We start from the raw sequence: 20,800 nt of genomic DNA, 5'->3' as shown, positions 1-20,800 counted from the left end.
ATCCGAAAAAAAATCGAAAACCAAGAAATTTTTTTACTGAAAAGCCTAACAGTGCTTCCTTATACACCATTGCACTTTAATAAACGAAAATCATCTTTCAGAATCTAAACCGACAGCTTCACTCGAAAACCAGAAAGCCGAAAAATAATCGGCAAAAAAAATTAAAATTCGATCGCTTCATATACTTCTGTTAGCAGCCTAAATATAACGATGTGTAAGAACTAAAAGGGTTGAATTTTATCGTTTAAAAAACAATTGAATGCAAGCTGGCTAAAAAAGAGACCAAAAAAACGACGGAAAAATGAAGACCGAAATACAGATAGCAAAAAATTATATCCCAGACTTTGGAACCTCAATCAGGCCCTTTTAATTCTACACTAAGTGGGCAGCTCCAAGGATGTAATTGATATTTTATAAGAAAGCAAGATCAAGTTGTTTCTAGAGATTTACATAAAGGCAAGCAGCTCTATAAAGTAAATACACTAAGCTGATCGCAATAGTAACACGAAAAATAGTTAATTAGAAAAAGTCAAGCCCTGATTATACAACATTTGTTCTTTCATGTCTAAGAAACAACTCATTTAATTTCACAAAAAATGGATACTGTCCTTTTGACTCATGGTTACGAGACCTAGAAAACAAGTATTTGACGCTCTAAACATTGAAAAAACTATTAAAAACTATCGAAAAGACTTTGAAAAAGTTCAGAGGCTGCCTTTAAAAATTTGTATCTCAATTCATTTTGAATGTTAACTTGAAATGCCTATTTATTGTTCGTACTTCTGTTTTAACCTCATTTCATCTGTTTGAAATTTCAACTGTCCTATTGCTAACGAAAACTTATAACTTCCAAATCTGAATAACACAATCGAAGTAGATGAGAGCTCCGACCAAAAGAGTGGAAAACTGAACAACATGAACACTCATCGCTTCAATCGAGAGATCTATCCAACGCATCTGTCCATCACTATTGAACCTTATCACAGCAAAACAGTAACTCATTCCATATAGCCCTAACGAGCACTTCCAGTTTAAAATCAAGTTTTTCCATAACTAGTCTCGCATTAAATGAACTTCTGGTTCGATTCCCGGCCGATGATTGCTTTGAAAAACAGATGATTCAACTTCCTGAAATTCCAGTACGTCTATTCAAAACGTCGGCAGGTCCAAAATGATACGTAACGTAAAAAAACATCAACAAAAAATAACAAAAGCTATTTGAATAATTCAAAGCACTTTCATCGTTTCAAGACACAGGAGTCTCGGATCATAGACTAAAACGGTCTCAGCCTCATTCTCACGGCAATATTTGCAGCCTGCTCATGGTAACAACAACCAATTACAGCAAACTGGTATATCAATCTCTTTAACCAATTTAGGTCGAGACAATTTGGTCTACCGATTGAGATACTGAAACTAAAAGAGCTCATACTAGCATTCTTGAGACATCCGTTCGAGTCCTCAACACTGCGTGACGTAATGGAACATCAAACTTCGCTATTTGATTAGTTTTTATAACTGTAATAAAACTTCAATATATATCATTCTATTGTTTGATCTAACCTCAGTATTGTGTGCTTTACAGTCAAGTAGAGCCCGTCTTAGAACATCTAGAAGATAGTCTTCTACTCCTTGTCTCATAGCCTTGTCTAGATCTTCTTGCTGCTTAGCACATGCAGCGCCTGAACCACCCGACTCACTAGAGTCCTAAACATACCACTCAGACTTACTGACTTCTTTATAAGTAGAATTTCTCATACCATAAGAACGAAAGGCCTAAAAAATTATGCTAGCTTAGCAGACTTCAGAATTTGAACAAATAGGCTAACAAATCTGTCAGTTTTGGAAACTTTAAATGAAACTGATTTAATGAACATTTTCCAACATTCCATCTTTTTGTCGCTCGAACAGTGCTGATTTAAACTAACACTACATAACGAAAAAAAAATTGAAATCCACGTTTTTTTTTCTCATTAGACATTAGACAAAAATGATGAGAAAAAACCTTCGCGTCCATTTTCTCTTGTCTAGAAAAATTTCTTTCTGCTAAAATTTCCGATTTGACTTACACATTTTCACATTTTGCAAGGTATTCACACATTTTGCCCCAAACAAAAACTTTTGGCAGCTTTCGCCCCATAAATTGTATCTTGATAAGGCCGCTAGTAGTTAACTCCAAAGCAAACAAATACGTGAGTGCTAGTGGCACAAACTAATGGAAATGTTTGGACCGCATATGTCCTGGTAGAGTGAATCCATCAAGCACGAAGGACCGAATGCGCGAAAATTCTGCGAGCCACTCAGAATTACCTATTCATAAATTAGAAAGAAACAAAAGATAAAATCAGTCAGTTTCGGACGATTTAAGGCGCATTGATTGTGAAGAGTAATAACATGAAAAATTAAATGAAAAAAAAAATGAATTGTTTTTAGTTTGAGATTTTTGCGAAAATCATCCACCCACGCCATAAGTACAAAGTAATAGATTTCACTCCTAGTTACAAATCCTTTCTTCAACCAATTTGGAACCATTTCTAAGACGGTTTAAATCTCCGCTTACGCGCGAAACATATCGCTCGTCAATTGTCCCAAATTGGCCAAAAATGCCAATCTTTAAACCCGTATAACTTTACGAAAATTGATTACAGGTGAAATATCTTTTCAAATTTAAGCTCAGGACAACAACAGCTTTTGAGTAATATTTAAAAATTCCGCCAAAAATGGCTAGGTAAAAAGTCGAAATTTGTCTGAAGAAAAAACCCACCCTGAGCACAAATATTCCGTTACTTTCATTACCAAAGTGAAGTTTGGGTCTTTTAGCAGACTTTGCTTGAAAGCTTTATAAAGGGACCAAAATTTGGCGCATAACTGATTGACCTAAGTAAAAAGTCATTACTCATTGACCAAAGTCATTGATGATTGTGCAACATTCCATACGCACTCAGCAGATATTTCAACAGCTACCAAATATGTCACTCAGACTTGAAGAAAGAGCTGAAACTCATCGAGGAAAAGCATCTCAACTTGCTCAACAGATTGATACGGGAGGTAACCCCTGAGCTATGACCTTTACTGAACTGTCTTGATGCAAAGTCGAAGTTTTTGAATTTTTTGTTTCCCAAAATGAAGCTAAAAAAACTCCAAAAACTAATTTTACCTGCTTGAAATTAAGTTTTAAGGTAATAAATTAGGCATTTCAGCTGTTGTAAGCCTGATCGCTTGCTTTACTCGCTCGAATTTTCGAAAAATCAAAAATTTCACACCGGTTTTTCTCGACACTAGAAAGTTTCGGGAATTTTTGAATGTGGTTTCAATCACGACTGAAAGGGCTTTAATATGATATAATGCCCAACCCAGTCCGATGATTTTTTTGGTACCTGATTTTCCGTGAAAAAAAAACTAAAACACACCCGAATACAAAGAAACCTTGGTACCCGAAATGGTAGGAACAATGTCCTCTACGTGATTCGAACCTCCGTCTTCGGACACCCAACTACTGAAGTCTACTACCACACAGACCTGAGCCACTGAAACTTACAGAAACCAAACGCTAGTCACTAAAAATTGAGAAAACATGCTATTAAACTACCAATACTAACAAAAAAGTTACCAAAATGAGCAGTTATATTGGTGAGTTAGTTTGGAAACAAGAGGAGTTCTAAATATGACACTGCGCTCGATGTGTAAACAAAACAAATGACGAGCAATTTTTGGGAAATTTTCCCGATAATTCATCACGACCTATACACAAAGGCGAAGCTTTAACTTCGTCTCAAACAAGCAAAACAAAACGGAAAAGGGTCAAGAAGTGAAAAAGATGAAACTAATAAAAATCTGCTATCTGCTGGATTACCACGTCCTAGCATCTGCGCCAATGGCACTTAACTACCTATAAACACTAACCACCAAACAACCAGATACAGTGATTTAATGTTATACAGCAAAACTAAACCAGATAATGTTTCAGCTGCAAAAGTGCCACCAATAAATGAGGCTTTTATTTGCATTAGAAAAATGCGGAATTCGTAATTTACTACAAGGCTCCGCCTGAGTAAGAAGTGCCACTTATTAACATCGTTTTTTACACTCAAAAGGCGAACAGAAGCTCTAAAAAACCAAAAAACATGCCTTAAAAGTAAACTTAAAAAGCGGGAATGCCGCGGAGACAACGGGAACTAAACCGTACCTTCAAAGAGGTTCTTTACTCAACCAGTTGGCCACAAAGACTATCTAAGCTACATGCACGCATACTTTCTCTTAGATATCAGGCAGCTATAAAAAAGTGCCGAAATCTGCTCAAATATTACGCATAAACTTTCTTTGCGCTAAAGCGTCACTTCACTTCGCTTGAAAAAAGGCTATACCATACGCTTGTGTTATATTTCGTTAGTTGAGAGCAGATAGCTTTATGTTTACCTCGGTACAAGTGGTCTTTATGTTCTCTTTCAGAATTTGAACAAGGAAGGTTTTTCCAGTTGCCTCGGCATCTGCCAGTTCCTTTTCCAGCGCCAAACACTCCTCGCTTTTCGCAGTACGTTTAAGTCGCTCATACTCCTGTCCAAAGTTAAGAGCTTTTTAAAAAATAAAATATCTAAGCTTCGAAACAATATTCCATAAAGCAACCTTTATTCGATTATTCAAGTCAAGTTATGCCCAATGGAATCGGAATCAAGCTATACATTCTGAAACCTTTCAAATGCTTTGAAAACATTAATAAAAAAATGCCAATTAATTGCAATCAATCAAACCAGTGAGAGATTTAGACCACACAGTATTACTCTAGCGTACAAGTGGGTTAGCTGCAAGCGTAAGAAGAAGCCAAAGCATTAATATAAATACAGAAGCGAAGTTGCAATCACCATGACACACAGCAAAAAAAAACAATGACGAAGCAAAAAGAATAACAAATACTTTAAAATTTTTTAAATTGTTATATGAAACTTAACATCTTACTGTAAATATTTTTAAAAAATTACGCTGCACCAGCAATTGAAATTCTGCCCTGATTTGCAAAACATAAAAAATGCTTTATCGATTATTTAACCGCAACTTGTAGTCCACATTTAAAAAGAAACGAAAATTGTTGCTGCTCAAATGAACAAAAAAGACAACCAACAATTTGAAAGCTACAATCAGCACCACCTCGAATTCACTAGCTACTTAAACGAAGCAGCAATACTTATTTCTGGTTTAAACCCCTGACAAACTTTCTGCGCCGAAATTTGCAATTCGCAATATGGTATACTTAAATTTGCAATATGGTATACGCCATATATTGCAGAAAGACAAGATGTTTTGCCAATTAAAGCCAACGAGAGAAGAACGTTTGAGTTTTAGCAGAAAAACAAACAAAAACATAAGACCCTCTAATATGTGACATCGTTTCTCTTCGAAAAACACGTTAACCGATGAAATCTAGAAACACTAAAAGACGTTAGCTGTCTTACTAAAAACTTCCGTCGACGCTGGTAATTAGACATACTAGTATGATTAAAACCGAGATGTCGATCTATGAGACTCAGCTGGAGAGTTTTTTAGGCTTTCTTTGTTCCATATTAAACCTTTCTATTTTGCTATCTACATCGATTCTACTGCCTTGTGTTCGGTTCGTGAAATTCAATCAGGCGTTTGAAATTATCTCTTGGGATAATACTCCTTAACACTTGTTGCCAAATTGAGCAAGTCACAAACCGACGTGATCAAGAAGTATTCTACTATACCTATTTTGCACCAAGCTGATTCCAAAAAAAAACACGCCAAAAAGCCATTATAGTTCATGAAATGTGGTAACTGGATCCAAACACAAACGCAACTTTGAAGAGCATACGTGCTTTCTGAAAGAAGTTCTCAACGCCCCTCTTTTGGTAGACAAAAAATTCAGCAAACATGATACGGATAAACTTTCGGAATAAGCCTCGAATTAACCAAAACTCGGTTACTCGGATTCGAATCTGCGACCTACTGCAATCAAGAGATTTAGAGTCTCACGCACTATCCTTTCAGCCACTCAAGCTTAACAACCGACAAGCACAAGTCACAAATAAAGCAGCTACATATGCTAACAAATTGCCAATGCGATTCAGCACCAAATACAAATACTTAATTTTGCATTAATAATTCGGAATATAACAAATTGAAGGCATCCACACAAACTTTGCATGTAACAAATCGCAAAACATAAAGCCACATTATGTATAAATTATGCATTAAAAAAATTGGGAGATATATTGAGTTAGAAAATGTCTGAAATTGAGTTTTCATTATTATTATGTTGTTTTTTTTTCGGTTTATTTGATGAATTAAAAATGCATCAACTGTGTTATCTTATTATCATTCGAATTTCCCAGCACATGCTATCAAAAAGCTGAAAGATGCCCCACCATTATTGGGGTGCCGCGCCATAAAATTGCCGCACCAATAATTGCGACTCAGTTTGGAAAAAAAGGTTCGTACTAATACACTAGCTTCGCAAGGGTGGATAAAGAAACATTCACAACCTATGACTACCAACCTCCACACAGTCAGTCTGTATTTTATCCTCTATCATCTGCAGCATAAACTCAGGCTTGTTTCTGGCTTTAGCGTCTTCCAGTTCTTTTTCTAGTTGTTCACATTCGTCGCTCTTAGCGTCACGTTCAGTACGCTTAACCTCCTGCAAAAGTTCTCTATCATTTTTCTATGAGGACTTTCAGAGGTCAAGAAATATACTTGCTGTGCCAATTTTCGAAGAAAGTGTCGAATATCTTTGCTTGGGTGGTTTTTTATTCACTCAATTTTCGACTTTTTAACAAAGCATTTTTGAAGGAATGAGCCTAAATTTGAAAATTTATTTTACCTGTGATCATTTTTCATGAAGATGTGGGGGTTTGAAAATTGCTTGTTTAGCCAGTTTGAGATAATTACCGCGCGATATACTCCATTTTTACAGCACGCGTAAGCAGCGGGTTAATGCGTTCTAAATTTAATTGAGTCAAGGCATTTACTCCTATTATTAGAATAAAGACGCTAAATACGTCCCTTTCTAGTTTACATTAGCGAGCCGGGGATAAATTGAAGAAATAAAAACTCTTTCAGTTTTTAATATATTTTCAATTATTTTATCAATTTTTCAACCAAAAATAAACTGTTAAATTGGTCTTAAAAAGTGGTCGAAACAATCAGGGCTTCATATACGCGGAGCAGTCTTGTTGATCGTTTATTAATTCAGCTCTTTCTCCGGCAACAAGAATTATAATTCAAACAAGACTGCTCGTACATCAGGACGAAGCCCTGAATGTTCTTACTGCGTTATACGGCCAATTTAAAACTTTTTTTTGCATTTTTTCCGTCAGTGTAGAGAAATAACACAGGGTTGTATTTAGCGTCTCGTATCCTAATAATAATACCAATGACTTGTATTCAGTTTGGAATGCATTAATCTGCCGGTTACACATGTTACAAGAACGCAAAAATTGCGCGTTAAGTATCCCAAATTGGCCCAATTAGCAATTTTAAAACCCCTGTATATTTACGAAAAACGATCACAAGTGAAAAATCTTTTTGAATTTGAGCTCCAGAAAACAATATAAATCAGATAAAAAACCTTCGTCAAAAAGCTTAGTTAAGGAGTAAATTGACTGAATAAAAAAGACCGACAAGCATAAAAATTCCGCACTTCAAAAGTCGGAACAATTTTAGTTATTACGAACAACCTTCAATAAGATTCACTCATTTGACCGAAATGTAAATAAATAAATTCCGCCTATTCGATTGTTTTCAGACACTACCCTCTATCACTATCACTGACTTGACTATCTTAGAAAAAATTCATTTCGATGCATTAACTTGGAAAACTGAACCGAAACAGAACTTTTTTACGCAGACTAATCTGCACTGAATCACGAATTACGCCAAAATACAACAGATGGTCAACAGGCAACAAAAAATCTAAATCTCACCTAGAGATCTCAGGAAATATCCACATGTTAGGCTCCTCAGTTGACAAAAAAACAACACGAAATGAAACTGAAAAAACGTGGCGAAGGTTTATGGGCAAAGATACAATCCAAGCTATGAAAGAGCAGCTTTAGTAACATACAACAAGCCTAAATAGTAGAAGATTGTTGAGAAAGAGGATTTTAATTCCGTGCAACAGGCAGGGGCTACCGCTTTTAATCTGCATACAGGGGCTACCGCTTCAATTGGAGCAACAAAAAGGCCGACCATTCAAAGGAAAGCAAGAGAAAACATTCATGAAAGATATGAGATGATAACATGAACCCAACTTGAGAAAACTGGATCAATCGGTAAAGTTTTTATTTCGCTGGGAAATCTTAAAAATAAATTCCACTTTCGCCATTAGAAATCGTTCACGTTTTTTCGCGCCCCTTCCAATTAGTATTTACGTCACTTTCAGCAGATGAATTTCAATTGAACTCAAAAGTGCATTATACCTAAGTGCATCAATATTGTTAGACTTTTTCCTGAAAAAAAATAAGCAAGACCTATATAGGAGTCGTCACTACGTTCATTACTCTTAATAATTAATAATAAATCACAATAAACTGTTTACAGACTAGTATACCAGAAATGATTGTTATAATATCGCATGTTTTCTCAATTTCCCAGCTCCGATTTTCATCGGAACCTACCAAAACTCAAAAAGGTACGAGCTTTATTAAGAAAAGAAAAACAAAAGGAAGTATGAAATATAACCTGTTGAGATGTTGCATTAAATTTCCTCGCTGTATATTATGTTCAATAGATCTTCATTGTTTAAAAAGAAGTTATCTAAGAAAAATGATTTTTTCACTTCTAGGCTGATTCGGACATTTACTGGAAAAACTCATCCCAGAGTACTCCATAGTTAAAACAGTGTAACAGTGCAGTTTTATTCTTTTATGCAGTGAGTTCTTGGTTCTGAAAGTTGTGCCGAATCTTATTGAGTCGAATTTACGCTTACAGAAAAATATTAAATTTACGCTAAAGAGAACCGAAACGTGAGTAACAAAACAAAACATTGACTTTGGTTATTTCTAAGTACCTTAAGCATTTCGTGTTTTCAATATCACTTAGATTCTTTCCCGCTTCAAAAACCCTTTTCTGTTTTTATTTTAGTGATTGGTATTCAGGTTTAGAATGTTTTCGTTCAGCCAAATTTCAGTTTCTTTTAGTGCTGTTTGATGCTCCTGAGTTAATGAGTCACTTGTACTTAGATTGCAGTGATATCAGCATAAAAAACCTGTTCTGTTGACCTGATGATAAATCATTTATGAAGACAATGAAAAGGAAAGGACTAAAACTGAGCCATGCGGCACACCTTTAGATATTTTTGTTGATGATTTTTTATTGATTATTACTAAGATACGCAAAGAGTGTGACACGTTTTTAAGATATGATATCCGAAGTTCAAAATTGGGACCACGCAGTCCATGAGAGTAACATTTGTCAAGAAACTATATATGGTCGACCATTTCGAAAGCTTTTTTACAAATCAAGAAAAGTACATTGTGTTGATTTCTTTTGATTATCCCACTCAAGTTAAACCGTTTCGATAAGGGACAGTACGGCATCAATTGAAATTTGATTTTGTCTGAAGCCAAATTATGTAATCTGTAGAATGTTGTGATTCTCAAAAGAACTGGTTTATTCTATTGTATATTAGTTTTTCAACTACTTTACCAAAGCGGGAAGTAAAGAAATCGGTCTGCAATTTTCTCATTTTTGTTTAGTTCTTTCCTTATTAATAGTCTTTATGTTTCCAGATTTCAGAAACGCTAGGAAATAGACTTTTTCAAAACTCTTCCCGCACAGGGGCAATTTGGTTAATTATTGATTTTAAGAAATCATAATTCAAATTGAAACAACTTTACTATATTTTGATTTTACAATTTGATCTCAAAAATTTTAGCCTTTTCAACCGGCCTTAAAAATATTGTTAAAAAATTTGTCCTCACTTCTAGGCTACGCTGCTAACTTTTCTCCTATGAATAAAAAAACAAATATTGAAGCTTTCGACTTCTAATTCATCGATAACTTCGTATTTAACTTTTGGTTTACTTTTACCGACTAAAACATTGACTTGATTGAAAAATTCCCTGCAATTGGTTTTAGCCTCTCTCTCAAATTCATAGTGTGATCTTCTCTTGACCCGTATCAGATGCTCAACTTTTTTGCTTGCTCATTATATCTTTCACGGTTTATGGAAGTTTTCACTTTGCAAGATAGTTGCTAAATTCTAGGTTTCTTTTATATTAGGTTTTTAATGGTGTTATCTACCCATACTTTTTCAAATTTTATTCTTGATTTCTTTTTTGGCAGAAAATTGTCTAATAATTCTGTTAAAACCATATCAATTTTCAGTCAATATGTATGAAGTTGAAACGATAATCTGATAGCTTTATCCTGAGTTCTTCTCTGGGATTCTGTAAAAACTTAAAGTTAGTCAGTTTGTTACTATTGACTGCATCTAAAAGTAACTTGAGTTGTTGATTCAAGTATTGTGTTAGTTTCATATAAGACAGAAACCAAACTGAGTTCAATTTTCGAAACTAGAAATCGATCAGGTTTTTTGTGATCTTTAAATTTTGCTCGATAGTTGAGGTTAAGAAAGGAAATGAACTCAAGTTAAAAGTAAATCAAAAATCAAACCGCGAAAAATCAAATAAGATCGTGAAATTTTATGACTTTCTTGAAAAAAATCATCATGACCTAAATCAGTCTTCAAAACGTTCATCGACTTTTAAAAAACCTGCTGAACAGATAAACAGACCCAACTTTGCGAGCGAGTGCATACAGACCCAAAAAAAGACCAAGCCGGAAATGCCTTAAGAAATCCTGTCAGCCACACTGCAAGTCAATCACGCAGCTGCAAAAGTACCTCCCGACCCAGGTGAGATTCTATGATCGGAAACGCAACAGTTCTAATTATATTCTGAACAACTCTTATAGTTCTAGCTAAAGGAATTTTAAGCAAGTTGCAGCTTTCTGAAACACTTCCAACTTTCATCAGGTTTTTGTATTACGGTACAAGTTGATGAAAGTTCGAGTGTTTCAGAAAGCTGCAACTTGCTTAAAATTCCTTTAGCTATACTTGAATCAACAACGAAGTTCAATATTCGAAATACTCTGAACTACAATTCAGTACAAAAAAAATTAAATTTCAAACCAAGACTAGTTCTGGCAAAATTATAGCAGTGTGCCCCTGCTCTAATTCTGTGCTACCGCTGGATAAACTATTGGATGAAAATTATCAGTTCTACGAGCTCTTTTATTCGTGTTGTGCAAAAAATAACTCCCCACATTGAAAGCCAATGTCGAACTTTCAACTAAAAAAATACATTTTTCCAACTAATCTCATTGGAAGCAATTGTCACGCGTTCTGCAGATATTACTATTTTCCCATTCTTCTTGCAAAATTGCTGTACTTATAATTTACAGATTGTTTCGAAGTTATATACACGAAGTTGTATACCGATTGTATACACGAAGATTCTCAGCTCTTTAGGCTTTTATTCCCTTCGATTGATCTGAAAATGTCAAAAAAGCAATAAAAAAAAGCCCAGTTAAATGCCGTAGTTTTTGCGGAAATTGAACCTGGTTGAGCAGCAAATTTGGAAATTGTTAATGAGCAGAGCTACTAGAAAAGATATTTTCATGATGACAATGAGCAGTAGAGGTTTTTTTTTTTGGGGGGGGGGGGGGGCAAGTCGTAGCTTTCTCAGGGATTCGACCCCCTGCCGACCCGAAGGGTCCATCCTTTGTAGTATCCCTTTGTAGATACCCATTTTTGGCTGAAAGGCCCTCAAATCTTTCAAGAGGCGCATTGGGCGCCAATATATACTAATTTTGAGGGGGAAGCGCGCACCAAAAAAAAAACGCAATTTTTAAATCAAAACTTTCCATAAAGTGCCTGAAAACGCAAACGCTGTTTTTCAAAGTTTAGCCTAGGGTGCAGACATATTGGTCAAAATAGGGACTTTATTATAGAAAAATTTTAAGAACTCGGAAAATCAATTAGATCGAAATAAAAAAAAGTCGATAAACTTTTTGAAAATCCCCCTCGAGAAAATCCTAGATCCGCCTCTGACAATAATAATATTGCAAGCAGGGGCAGATTTAGGGGGGGGGGGGGGCGAACGCCCCCCCCCCCCTCAGGGATTCGACCCCCTGCCGACCCAAAGGATCCCCCTTCGGTACTTTTTAAGAAATCCATTTTTGGCCGACCGACCATAAAAATTTTCTAAAGGCGCCAATATATACTAACTTTGAGGGGGGAGCGCGCGCCGAAAAAACGCGATTTTTCTGGTCAAAATTTTCCAAAAAGTGCCTAAAAACGCCTTTTTTGGACTGTTTTTCAAAATTTTGCCTGCGGCGCAGAAAGTTTGGCCAAAACAGGGACTAAAACGTTCTTAGGGAGAGCTCGAAAAATCAATTCGGTCGGTCAAAATTTCGCAAAAAAGGTCGACAAAATTTTCAAACATTTTTTGAAAATCCGCCCCCTCCTCGAAAAAATCCTAGATCCGCCCCTGATTGCAAGGCAAACCACGGGGAGTATTTTTTTATCACTCAATTGTGCCAACCTGCATCGCTTGATCTGTATAATTTAACATTTCTGATTGCTTTCTGAGAAATTTATGAATATAAGATTTGGGGAATTTCAAAATGTTTTAATTTCATTGAATCCATAATGCTTAAGGTTTTAGATGGTTTATCGATAACTTCTACGGTTGCTACAAAAATAGACGTAACTACGTATATTTCAAAATCTACGCTATATAAATGCAATTTTTTTTTACTATTTTATCGAAAATGTGGACGCGTTATATCACACAGCGTCTTGGTTGTTCTTAAATCAGAATTCATCCTGTTTTAAATCATAACACTTCAAAATTGCGCAGGAAAAATTTTGTCCGAGACAAAAATAGTTTGTAAAAAAATTCTAACTGTCAAAACACTGACTCATAAAATATTAACGATTATAAATCACTTGCTAATCGCTAGAATTATTACCTTGCACTTGGAATTAAAATTTTCCTTGAATGTCTTTTCCAGGAATGCGTCGCCATCTTTCACTGCATCTTCGAATCTAACTTTTAACTCTCTGCATTCCGCACTTTCAGCGGCACGAATTATTCTCCGGTGCAGCTTGAAATGCAAAAAAAAAACACATTTTTTCAGCATTTAAAGATCAGTTTGAAAAAAATAGTTCTTTCATTTTTCGAAGCTTTTTTACCTCCTTTAAAAAACACAAAAACCTTGCATTAAAAAACTGATGAGCAATAGGGCTCTTGAGGTTTAACTCGAGAAACCAAAACGAAGCAGAAGTTGCCTTGACAATAAACCAATTATTGATTCCAGAATACAACCTCAATTTCAGACACAGATGTAAACTTTCACTTCACATACACAAGCGACAAAATGCTGCTACATGATGGGGAAATAAGCTGCCTAAAAAATCAATAAAACAATTCTTAAGAAAACCGGGAAACACTGGTATTCGACATCAATACTCCGACCTCTGAGTTAATATGCACTGAGTAAAGCATAGTGACCTTGGACTATGACAAAAGCTCTGCTGGTGTAGCAACTCTAATCATGGAGTGCGGTCTATAAAAAGTCAATCAGGTATTCATACTCGTCAGCGAATAGAAGACACTCTATTAATCAACAAGAATCGATATGAAAAAACGTACGCAAGATTAATTACTAGTTATTCTTGCGCATGTTACTTTTTCTCGTCTCAATTCTTATTGGTTAAAATGAGATTTGTCTACTCAGTGACAACGACAAGTATGAATACGCGGTTGTCTAATTATTGCTATGTAGCCCTAATTATGCTCTGACGGCTCGTCTTTTGAAAGTTTATAGCAAATCACACTCGCATTCACAAAACAGTTTTTAGTATACCACTCCAAACTTGCACAACAAAAAAAAAACAATTGTTTGGACTCAAACTCAGACACTATAACAGATATCCGTTGCGGGAGGTATAAAGAAACTCCAGTCAAACCTAGCTAATCGAACTAAATGTTTATAAATATTATTTTACTCTTGTGCTGGGTGTTTTTTTCTTGACCTTGACTACCTCAAGAAAGCTCATTGGGAGTAAAGTATGATATCATATGAAAACCTTTCAGCCGGGATTTGGATTACAAAAAATTAAACACAGAAGCGAATCTGCATCCTCAAAGACAAGCTAGAAAACGGTAAAAAGTAGCCCTAAAAGGTCAAAAAAGGAAAAGAAAATTAAAACCCTAATATGTACCGGAAACGAAACCCGATCTAGATTAGGAGTCTCACGTCCTAACGTCTGCGCCTGGTCACTTCATAATCATCAAATACTAGCCACCAATTAACCAGATAAAAAGATAATGCTAATGCAACAAAAGTAAACCAGATATAAGGCTATTGCTGCAAAGGAGCCAAATAAATGAGCACAAATATTTGCGACTTGAGTCAACAAAAAGTGAAATTCGTAATATGACACTGCGCATGATGACACTGAATTTGGCCAATAGAAATCTAAATCAAATGTTTAACAATATTTCATTGCACAGTTAACAGAAAAAACTGTTTGAAAAAATTTCGACGTTATAATTGATATATTTTTTTGATAACAACCCAATTTGAGAAACGTGTATCAAAAGACAAAGATTTCATTCCACTGAGAAATCTGGATATTAAAATTTAACTTCAAAATGGGAAAACGATCACGTTTTTTGTGACCTTTGCACTTGTGCTGTTCGATAGAGGAGTTTGCCTTCAACCAAAGGATATGAACTGAACTTAATTAAAAATCAAAAGGCAAACCGCGAAAATCAGACAGATTAGAGCTTGAAAAAAGTTAATAACTTTTCTTGAAAAAAAAAATTGCCACGACCTATACAACAGTGTTCACTACGTTCATCAACTCTAATAAAATGGCATCTTATTATTGACAATTTTTCATCCAATTTAATAGCCCTTTTCTAAAAACTACGAAAAAATATTAAAGACTTCAAGAACAAGATTGAACTTTTTGATAAATTCTTAGATCAAATCAGAAAACTCGATCAATACGAAATTTTTTACTACTCTTGGAAATCCAAAAATTAAAATCTACTTTCGAACCTAAAAGTCATAGTTTTTTCGTTCCATTTTTTTAGTGGAAAGCAATATTTGCTTGTTACAATCATAGAAAACAGACAGGTGGAAAAAAGTCGATGAAAACAAATAAACAGAAAAAAATACTGACTTAATTTTTTGAATTATCTTAACTTTCGAGTTTCAACGAAAAAATAGATGCCTTTAAAACTCTTTAAATTTCTAGAGCAATTTATATTTGTCACTTTTTTGATTAATTTAACCCAATTTGAGAAAACTGGATCAATAGGTAAATCTGTTCTGCTGGGAAATCTGAAAACTAAATTCCATTTTCGAAACTAGAAATCAATCACGTTTTTCGTGAACTTTACAAAACAGACAGGTGGAAAAAAAGTCGATGAAAACAAATAAACAGAAAAAAATACTGACTTAAATTTTTGAATTATCTTAACTTTCGAGTTTCAACGAAAAAATAGATGCCTTTAAAACTCTTTAAATTTCTAGAGCAATTTATGTTTGTCACTTTTTTGATTAATTTAACCCAATTTGAGAAAACTGGATCAATAGGTAAATCTGTTCTGCTGGGAAATCTGAAAACTAAATTCCATTTTCGAAACTAGAAGTCAATCACGTTTTTCGTGAACTTTACACTTTTGCTTTTCGATAGTGGAAATTGCCTTCCTTGTAACAAAGGAAATGAACTGAACTTAAAGAAATCAAAATTCAAGCCGCAAAAAAACTACATGAGCCTGAAATACGTTTATCGACACTAGCAGGAATGTAATCGGAAGAGATTTAGTAATAAACAAAATTATAACCAATTGGGTTCCTTTTTGAAATCTAATATCCATTTCTGGATTGATCAATCAACGTGATCTTACACAGTACTAAACATCATGAACTTCGCCTAGAAATAAATAAAATGGCCGTGTCCTATCATCAATTAGTATGACCTTAACCTACCTCGGCACAGTCTGTCTGTATTTTGTCTCTTATCATTTCAAGTACGAATTCTGCGCTTCCGATAGCCTTGGCGTCCTCTAGTTCTTTCTCCATTTGTATACACTTGTCGTTCTTTTCCTCACGTTTGACTCGCTCAATCTCCTGTAACGTTTTCTCATCCATTTTAACAAGAGAAGCTCTAGCCTCTCAAGATGCGACACTATTATACCGAACTATTATACGTCCAAGAAATGATTTTACATCTCCAGAAACTGGATTTTGTTCCGTTATACCCCCGAATTTGAATTTTAACCGACTCGTTTGTCAATCTTTCCTATTCAGACCAGTGTTTTTCACCGGTCGTGCAGTGCGTCAATGCTAAGAAATTGTATGCTTTAAGACTTATGTTAAATCTGCTTCAAATGATGCAGTAACAATTCGGTATGTAAAGTCTCAAAGCATCTATGACAGCAAAACCAGATGGGTGAGTATAACGGAAAAATGCCCTCCATCCGCCCACAGAACTCAAAAGACGTTTTTATAATTAGTTTTTCTTAGAGTATATTTTAAGCTACTTATATCTAATTCTTATTTCAACTTTCAACAAAGAGTCGAAGCAGAGCTTCGCATCACTTGCGATACAATTAAACAACATGACAAATTAGTGGGCATATAATGAAATAAAAAACACTGTCGAAAAAAAACCAATACCTACCGTAACTTTCACATGCTTGTCGCAGTTTGTCACGTATTTATGTTCCTTTTGAGAAAAACAATTCAACCACCACAATTGAAAGTTAAATCAGCATCGAGAAAAATTTTCAAGCAAAGTTTGAAACTCGAAAAAATTCAAGACCCCTTCCTCAATACACACACACTTATACTACGGAAAATGACAGGGCACAAAACCAATATAATGTAAGCTTCAACCTATAAAGCAAAAAAAGGGCAACATTGTCAACAGATAATTGGAAACGAGCCAATGAACACAATTGAACAGAAAAAGAACTGACTTTCGAACTTCAAAGAAACACATAGATGCCACTAACGCTCTGAATTTCTAGAACAATTTCTGATTGGTCCTTTTTCGAGAAAACTCACCCAATTTGAGGACACTGGATCAATAGGTAAATTTTTTCTGCTAAAAATCCGCTGTGAAATCTGAAATAAAAATCCCATCATCTAAACTAAAAGTCGAGTACGTTTTTCGTAAGCTTCACACTTTTGCTGTTCGATAGAGTAGTTTGCCTTCTTTTAACAACGAACTGAACTTAAAAGGAAATCAAAAGTCAAGCCTCGAAAAAATAATTTTGAGCCTAAACAAATTTTAAGACTTTTCCTAAAAATCATAGCGACCTTCGTAAGAGTCTGAACTACATTTATCGACTCTAAAAAAACGAGACAAGCAACTTAAACAAATCAAGTGAGTTAAATTTCAACCAACTTAAACAGCAAACTTCAGATAGAACAGGAATTTAAATAGCAGAAACGCTCAAAATTGGTCTATTAGATGACGAAAGTACAGATTTGGAGATGACTACCAGCAGGACAGGCTCATAGAACGGATGTTTAAAATGCAGACATGCTTAAAATTTGTCTGCGTCACTGAATATTAAACATCCTCCGCTGTCAACGCTACGCTTTCATAGAAAACTCGCAGTTAGAGGCACTAATCACAGGTGAAATACACTTTTAATGTCGAGCTCATGACATCAATACTTTCAAGATGGTACACAAAATCAGAAGTCTATATCAGTGACGACCATTTAAGGATCCGTAAAAACTTAATACCTTTGAACACTCATTCCCTTTACGGAAAATCTACAAGCGGATTCTTTTCCGTTAAACAAAAGAGAGAAGACCAGGCCCGGATTTGAACCACTGTCACAAAAAAAAATTAAAAACTATCTACCAGAAATTGAAAATCATAGCTCAGAAGGTGTTGAGACCATCATCAGCTGATTTTTATGGTTTTCAACTCAATCACTATATAAATGCTCAATCCGACTATATAATCGATTCAATCTCTCTAGAAACTGTCAATCAACCACTGGAATCCTCTGATTCTCCAAAACCTTTTGAAGATAAATAGCAACATTTCGAGTTACAGGTTGATGAAAACTGAAATATCACCTATACAGTTTTAACTTCACTGCCTTCAACAGCTAATACTGAGCTCACGTTCTCATAAGCAACATTTTAGTCGGACAACGAAAAAACCGACTGAGCATGGAAAGCATTAAACTCGTTTTTAAGGTTTAAGTGACTGATTTGCTTGTGTGGTACAATTATCTTAAGGATCCTTTAAAAAATAATTTTTTCTTCAAATGACTTTTAAGGAATTATAAATCCATCAAATGGTCAATACTCTCTTTTATTTAAGGCTATAAGAAAGACTAAAATATGAGAAAAAAGACAAAATTTTTACTGTTATAAATTCTGAAGTGCATAAAATTGGATGTGCCAGCAATTATCATCTTTATGAAGAAGCAAAAAGTCGAAAAAACCAAGAATTATTTACCAATTGACAAGGGAAAAATGTTGACACATGAGGGTTAATTTTTCGGAGCACTTTCTTTTCGGAGCAATTTTGGCATACTTGCGCTGAAGGCAATTTTGGAAAAACTTTAAGAGACGGTCGGCCGAAGAAGAACTCGTACCACAGGGATACTTAGAAAAACGGTCTACAATTAGGGAAATCCCCATCCGCATGCGACTGCAATCATTTTAGGATGCTAATCATGATTATTTGTCGTCATTTTACCTCGACACAGTCAGCCTGTATTTTCTCCTTCAGCACTTCAACTATGATGTCATTTCCGTTTTTCTCTGCGGTTTCGAGTTCCTTTTCCAGTCCCCAACACTTCTCACTTTTCTCACTCCGTTTCACACGCTCAATCTGATCACAAAATCATTTACTCTTTCTAATACAGAATCTATCTTCCAAATCAGTTCGAGGAAAAAATCAAAAGACTGTTTTCAGCAGAGAATCTCAACCTTAACAAGAATTAGTCAAGGATCCTTCTAAAAATACTTTTTGTAAGAATAAAAAAATTCAATGTCAATTCCTTCGAAAGTTATAGTATTTATACGCATTTTAAAAGGTGAATCAACCGCTAAACATTTTTTTGACACAGAGGCGAAGCAAAGCTTCGCACCACTTGCGATATATCCCTCCCTAGCATGGGAAGCTAGCCAATTAAAAACATTCGAAAACTGCAATTTGATAACGCTTGATAATCCTTAGCGTTTTAAGCTCCTTGAAAAAACAACAAAAGCTGAATAAGTGATTAATCAATCGCTTAATTAACATTTCGATCAATACCCTTGAATAAATAGATTTATTCAAATTTCCATGCCACGACTTGCCTCGAATCCAATTTTGAAGAAAATACCCGAAGAGAGACAATTGCCAGTATTAAATTAGCATTGAAAAAAAATTACGGTGACAAAGTTGAGAATATTAAGGGTGATACTCGTTGGGCCGCAAAAACTGAAATTGAAACAATAAGCTTGAGACATGAAATACAAACTTAAAAATCGTATACACATCACCTGAAAACTAGTTTCTTCAAAATTAAACACAAACATACCTAAGAAAAAGTCGGAAAAGTTTAAACTCACAAAACCAATAAAAGCAAAAGAAAAATTTGGACACAGAGGCGAAGCGGAGCTTCGCATCACTTGATATAAAACGCAAGCGTAGCATTGCAAGCTAGCGAATAGAAAAGGAGAAGTAAATAGTAAAGAGGAAAAAGAGTAACAAAAGAGAAATGGTAAGAAAGAGAAAATTGTAAATTTTTGCAATGTCGGATCCGAGCTCCTATCTCGAGATAAAAATTCTCGCGTCCTTGCATCGTAGTCACAAGCCCTTGAAATTTTGTTTAAACTAGCACACAAAAAACAAGCTACAACTGCTAATCAATCGCCGATGCTATACCAAAAAAAATAGCGCATAAAACGGCATGGAAACTCCTACCATTAGACCATTGACTCTCACATCCTTCCATCTGTGAGTTCTTTTGTTTGTGAATTTCGTTGGAAAAAAAGTAGATTCATACTGTGGAACTACGCTCGATAGTGTTAAACATTAGTCGAAAAACAAAATCACCAGCATTAAATAAGCTTTTATTATTAACTGAGCGGTCAACTAAGCCGGAAATTATGGGTAGACACCCATTGAGCTGACAACAAAAAATTCCTCAAGCAAGTCCCATAAAAAACCAAATGAGTTGGGGAAGCCAATAAAACATTTAGGGCAATTAAAGCGCAAAAAAAGAGAAGGAAAATGTATCATCAACTCAATGTTAGTAAGTTTCGAAATCACAGAAATACGTCAACAACACTTGCAACTAAAATAAAAAATTTCTTTTCCCAGAAAAAAATTCGCGACTTGTCAACAGATCCGCTAAAATATAAGCAGATAAACGAAAGTTCCAAAAATCAATTTTTCCGCGGAATTTCATAAAAACTGAAAAACGAACAAATCCGGCCTGGACTTGAACCTCGGACAAAAGGATGCAAAAGTAACAGCGTTACCTCTAAAACAGGTGGGAATTAGCCTGAAAGGTCCATAGTAGACCAAGTTCACTTTTTTCAGACTTGTAAGAAGAGTTAGTGGTCGGGAAAAAGTCTAGTTCCCGATTACCAGACAATTGCTCTCGCAAATGTAAACAGTTTTAACTTTCAAACTTCGAAGCAAAAAATACACAATAAAGCAGATTGAATAATTTCTGATTCCCTTTTTCCCCTAAAACTATCACGAATAGAGAACTGGTTCAAAAGCATTTGTTTT

General features: G+C 35.1%; 1 protein-coding gene across 23 annotated transcripts in view; it reads right to left on the bottom strand.

The window, feature by feature from the left end:
• The window catches only part of LOC134854903 (uncharacterized), an 86,425-nt gene that overhangs the window by 31,184 nt on the left and 34,441 nt on the right, over positions 1 to 20,800 (bottom strand). For 20 of the 23 annotated variants that reach the window (XM_063871268.1, XM_063871269.1, XM_063871273.1 and 17 more), the window contains exons 20-25: positions 18,770 to 18,904; positions 16,027 to 16,167; positions 12,991 to 13,125; positions 6,512 to 6,652; positions 4,417 to 4,554; positions 1,564 to 1,707 (exon numbers count right to left, since the gene is read on the bottom strand). The exons of 1 other annotated variant lie outside the window; for it this stretch is intronic. In XM_063871268.1, coding sequence (XP_063727338.1) covers positions 1,564 to 1,707; positions 4,417 to 4,554; positions 6,512 to 6,652; positions 12,991 to 13,125; positions 16,027 to 16,167; positions 18,770 to 18,904 — 834 coding nt within the window. The remainder of the gene's footprint in view (positions 1 to 1,563; positions 1,708 to 4,416; positions 4,555 to 6,511; positions 6,653 to 12,990; positions 13,126 to 16,026; positions 16,168 to 18,769; positions 18,905 to 20,800) is intronic. 2 more of the 23 variants (XM_063871283.1, XM_063871290.1) reach the window with 1 other exon arrangement.

Source organism: Symsagittifera roscoffensis, chromosome 9 (assembly GCF_963678635.1).
Source record: "Symsagittifera roscoffensis chromosome 9, txSymRosc1.1, whole genome shotgun sequence".
Lineage (NCBI taxonomy): Eukaryota > Metazoa > Xenacoelomorpha > Acoela > Convolutidae > Symsagittifera > Symsagittifera roscoffensis.
Note: the sequence above shows the minus strand (reverse complement) of the source record. Positions and strands in the feature narration are given on the sequence as shown.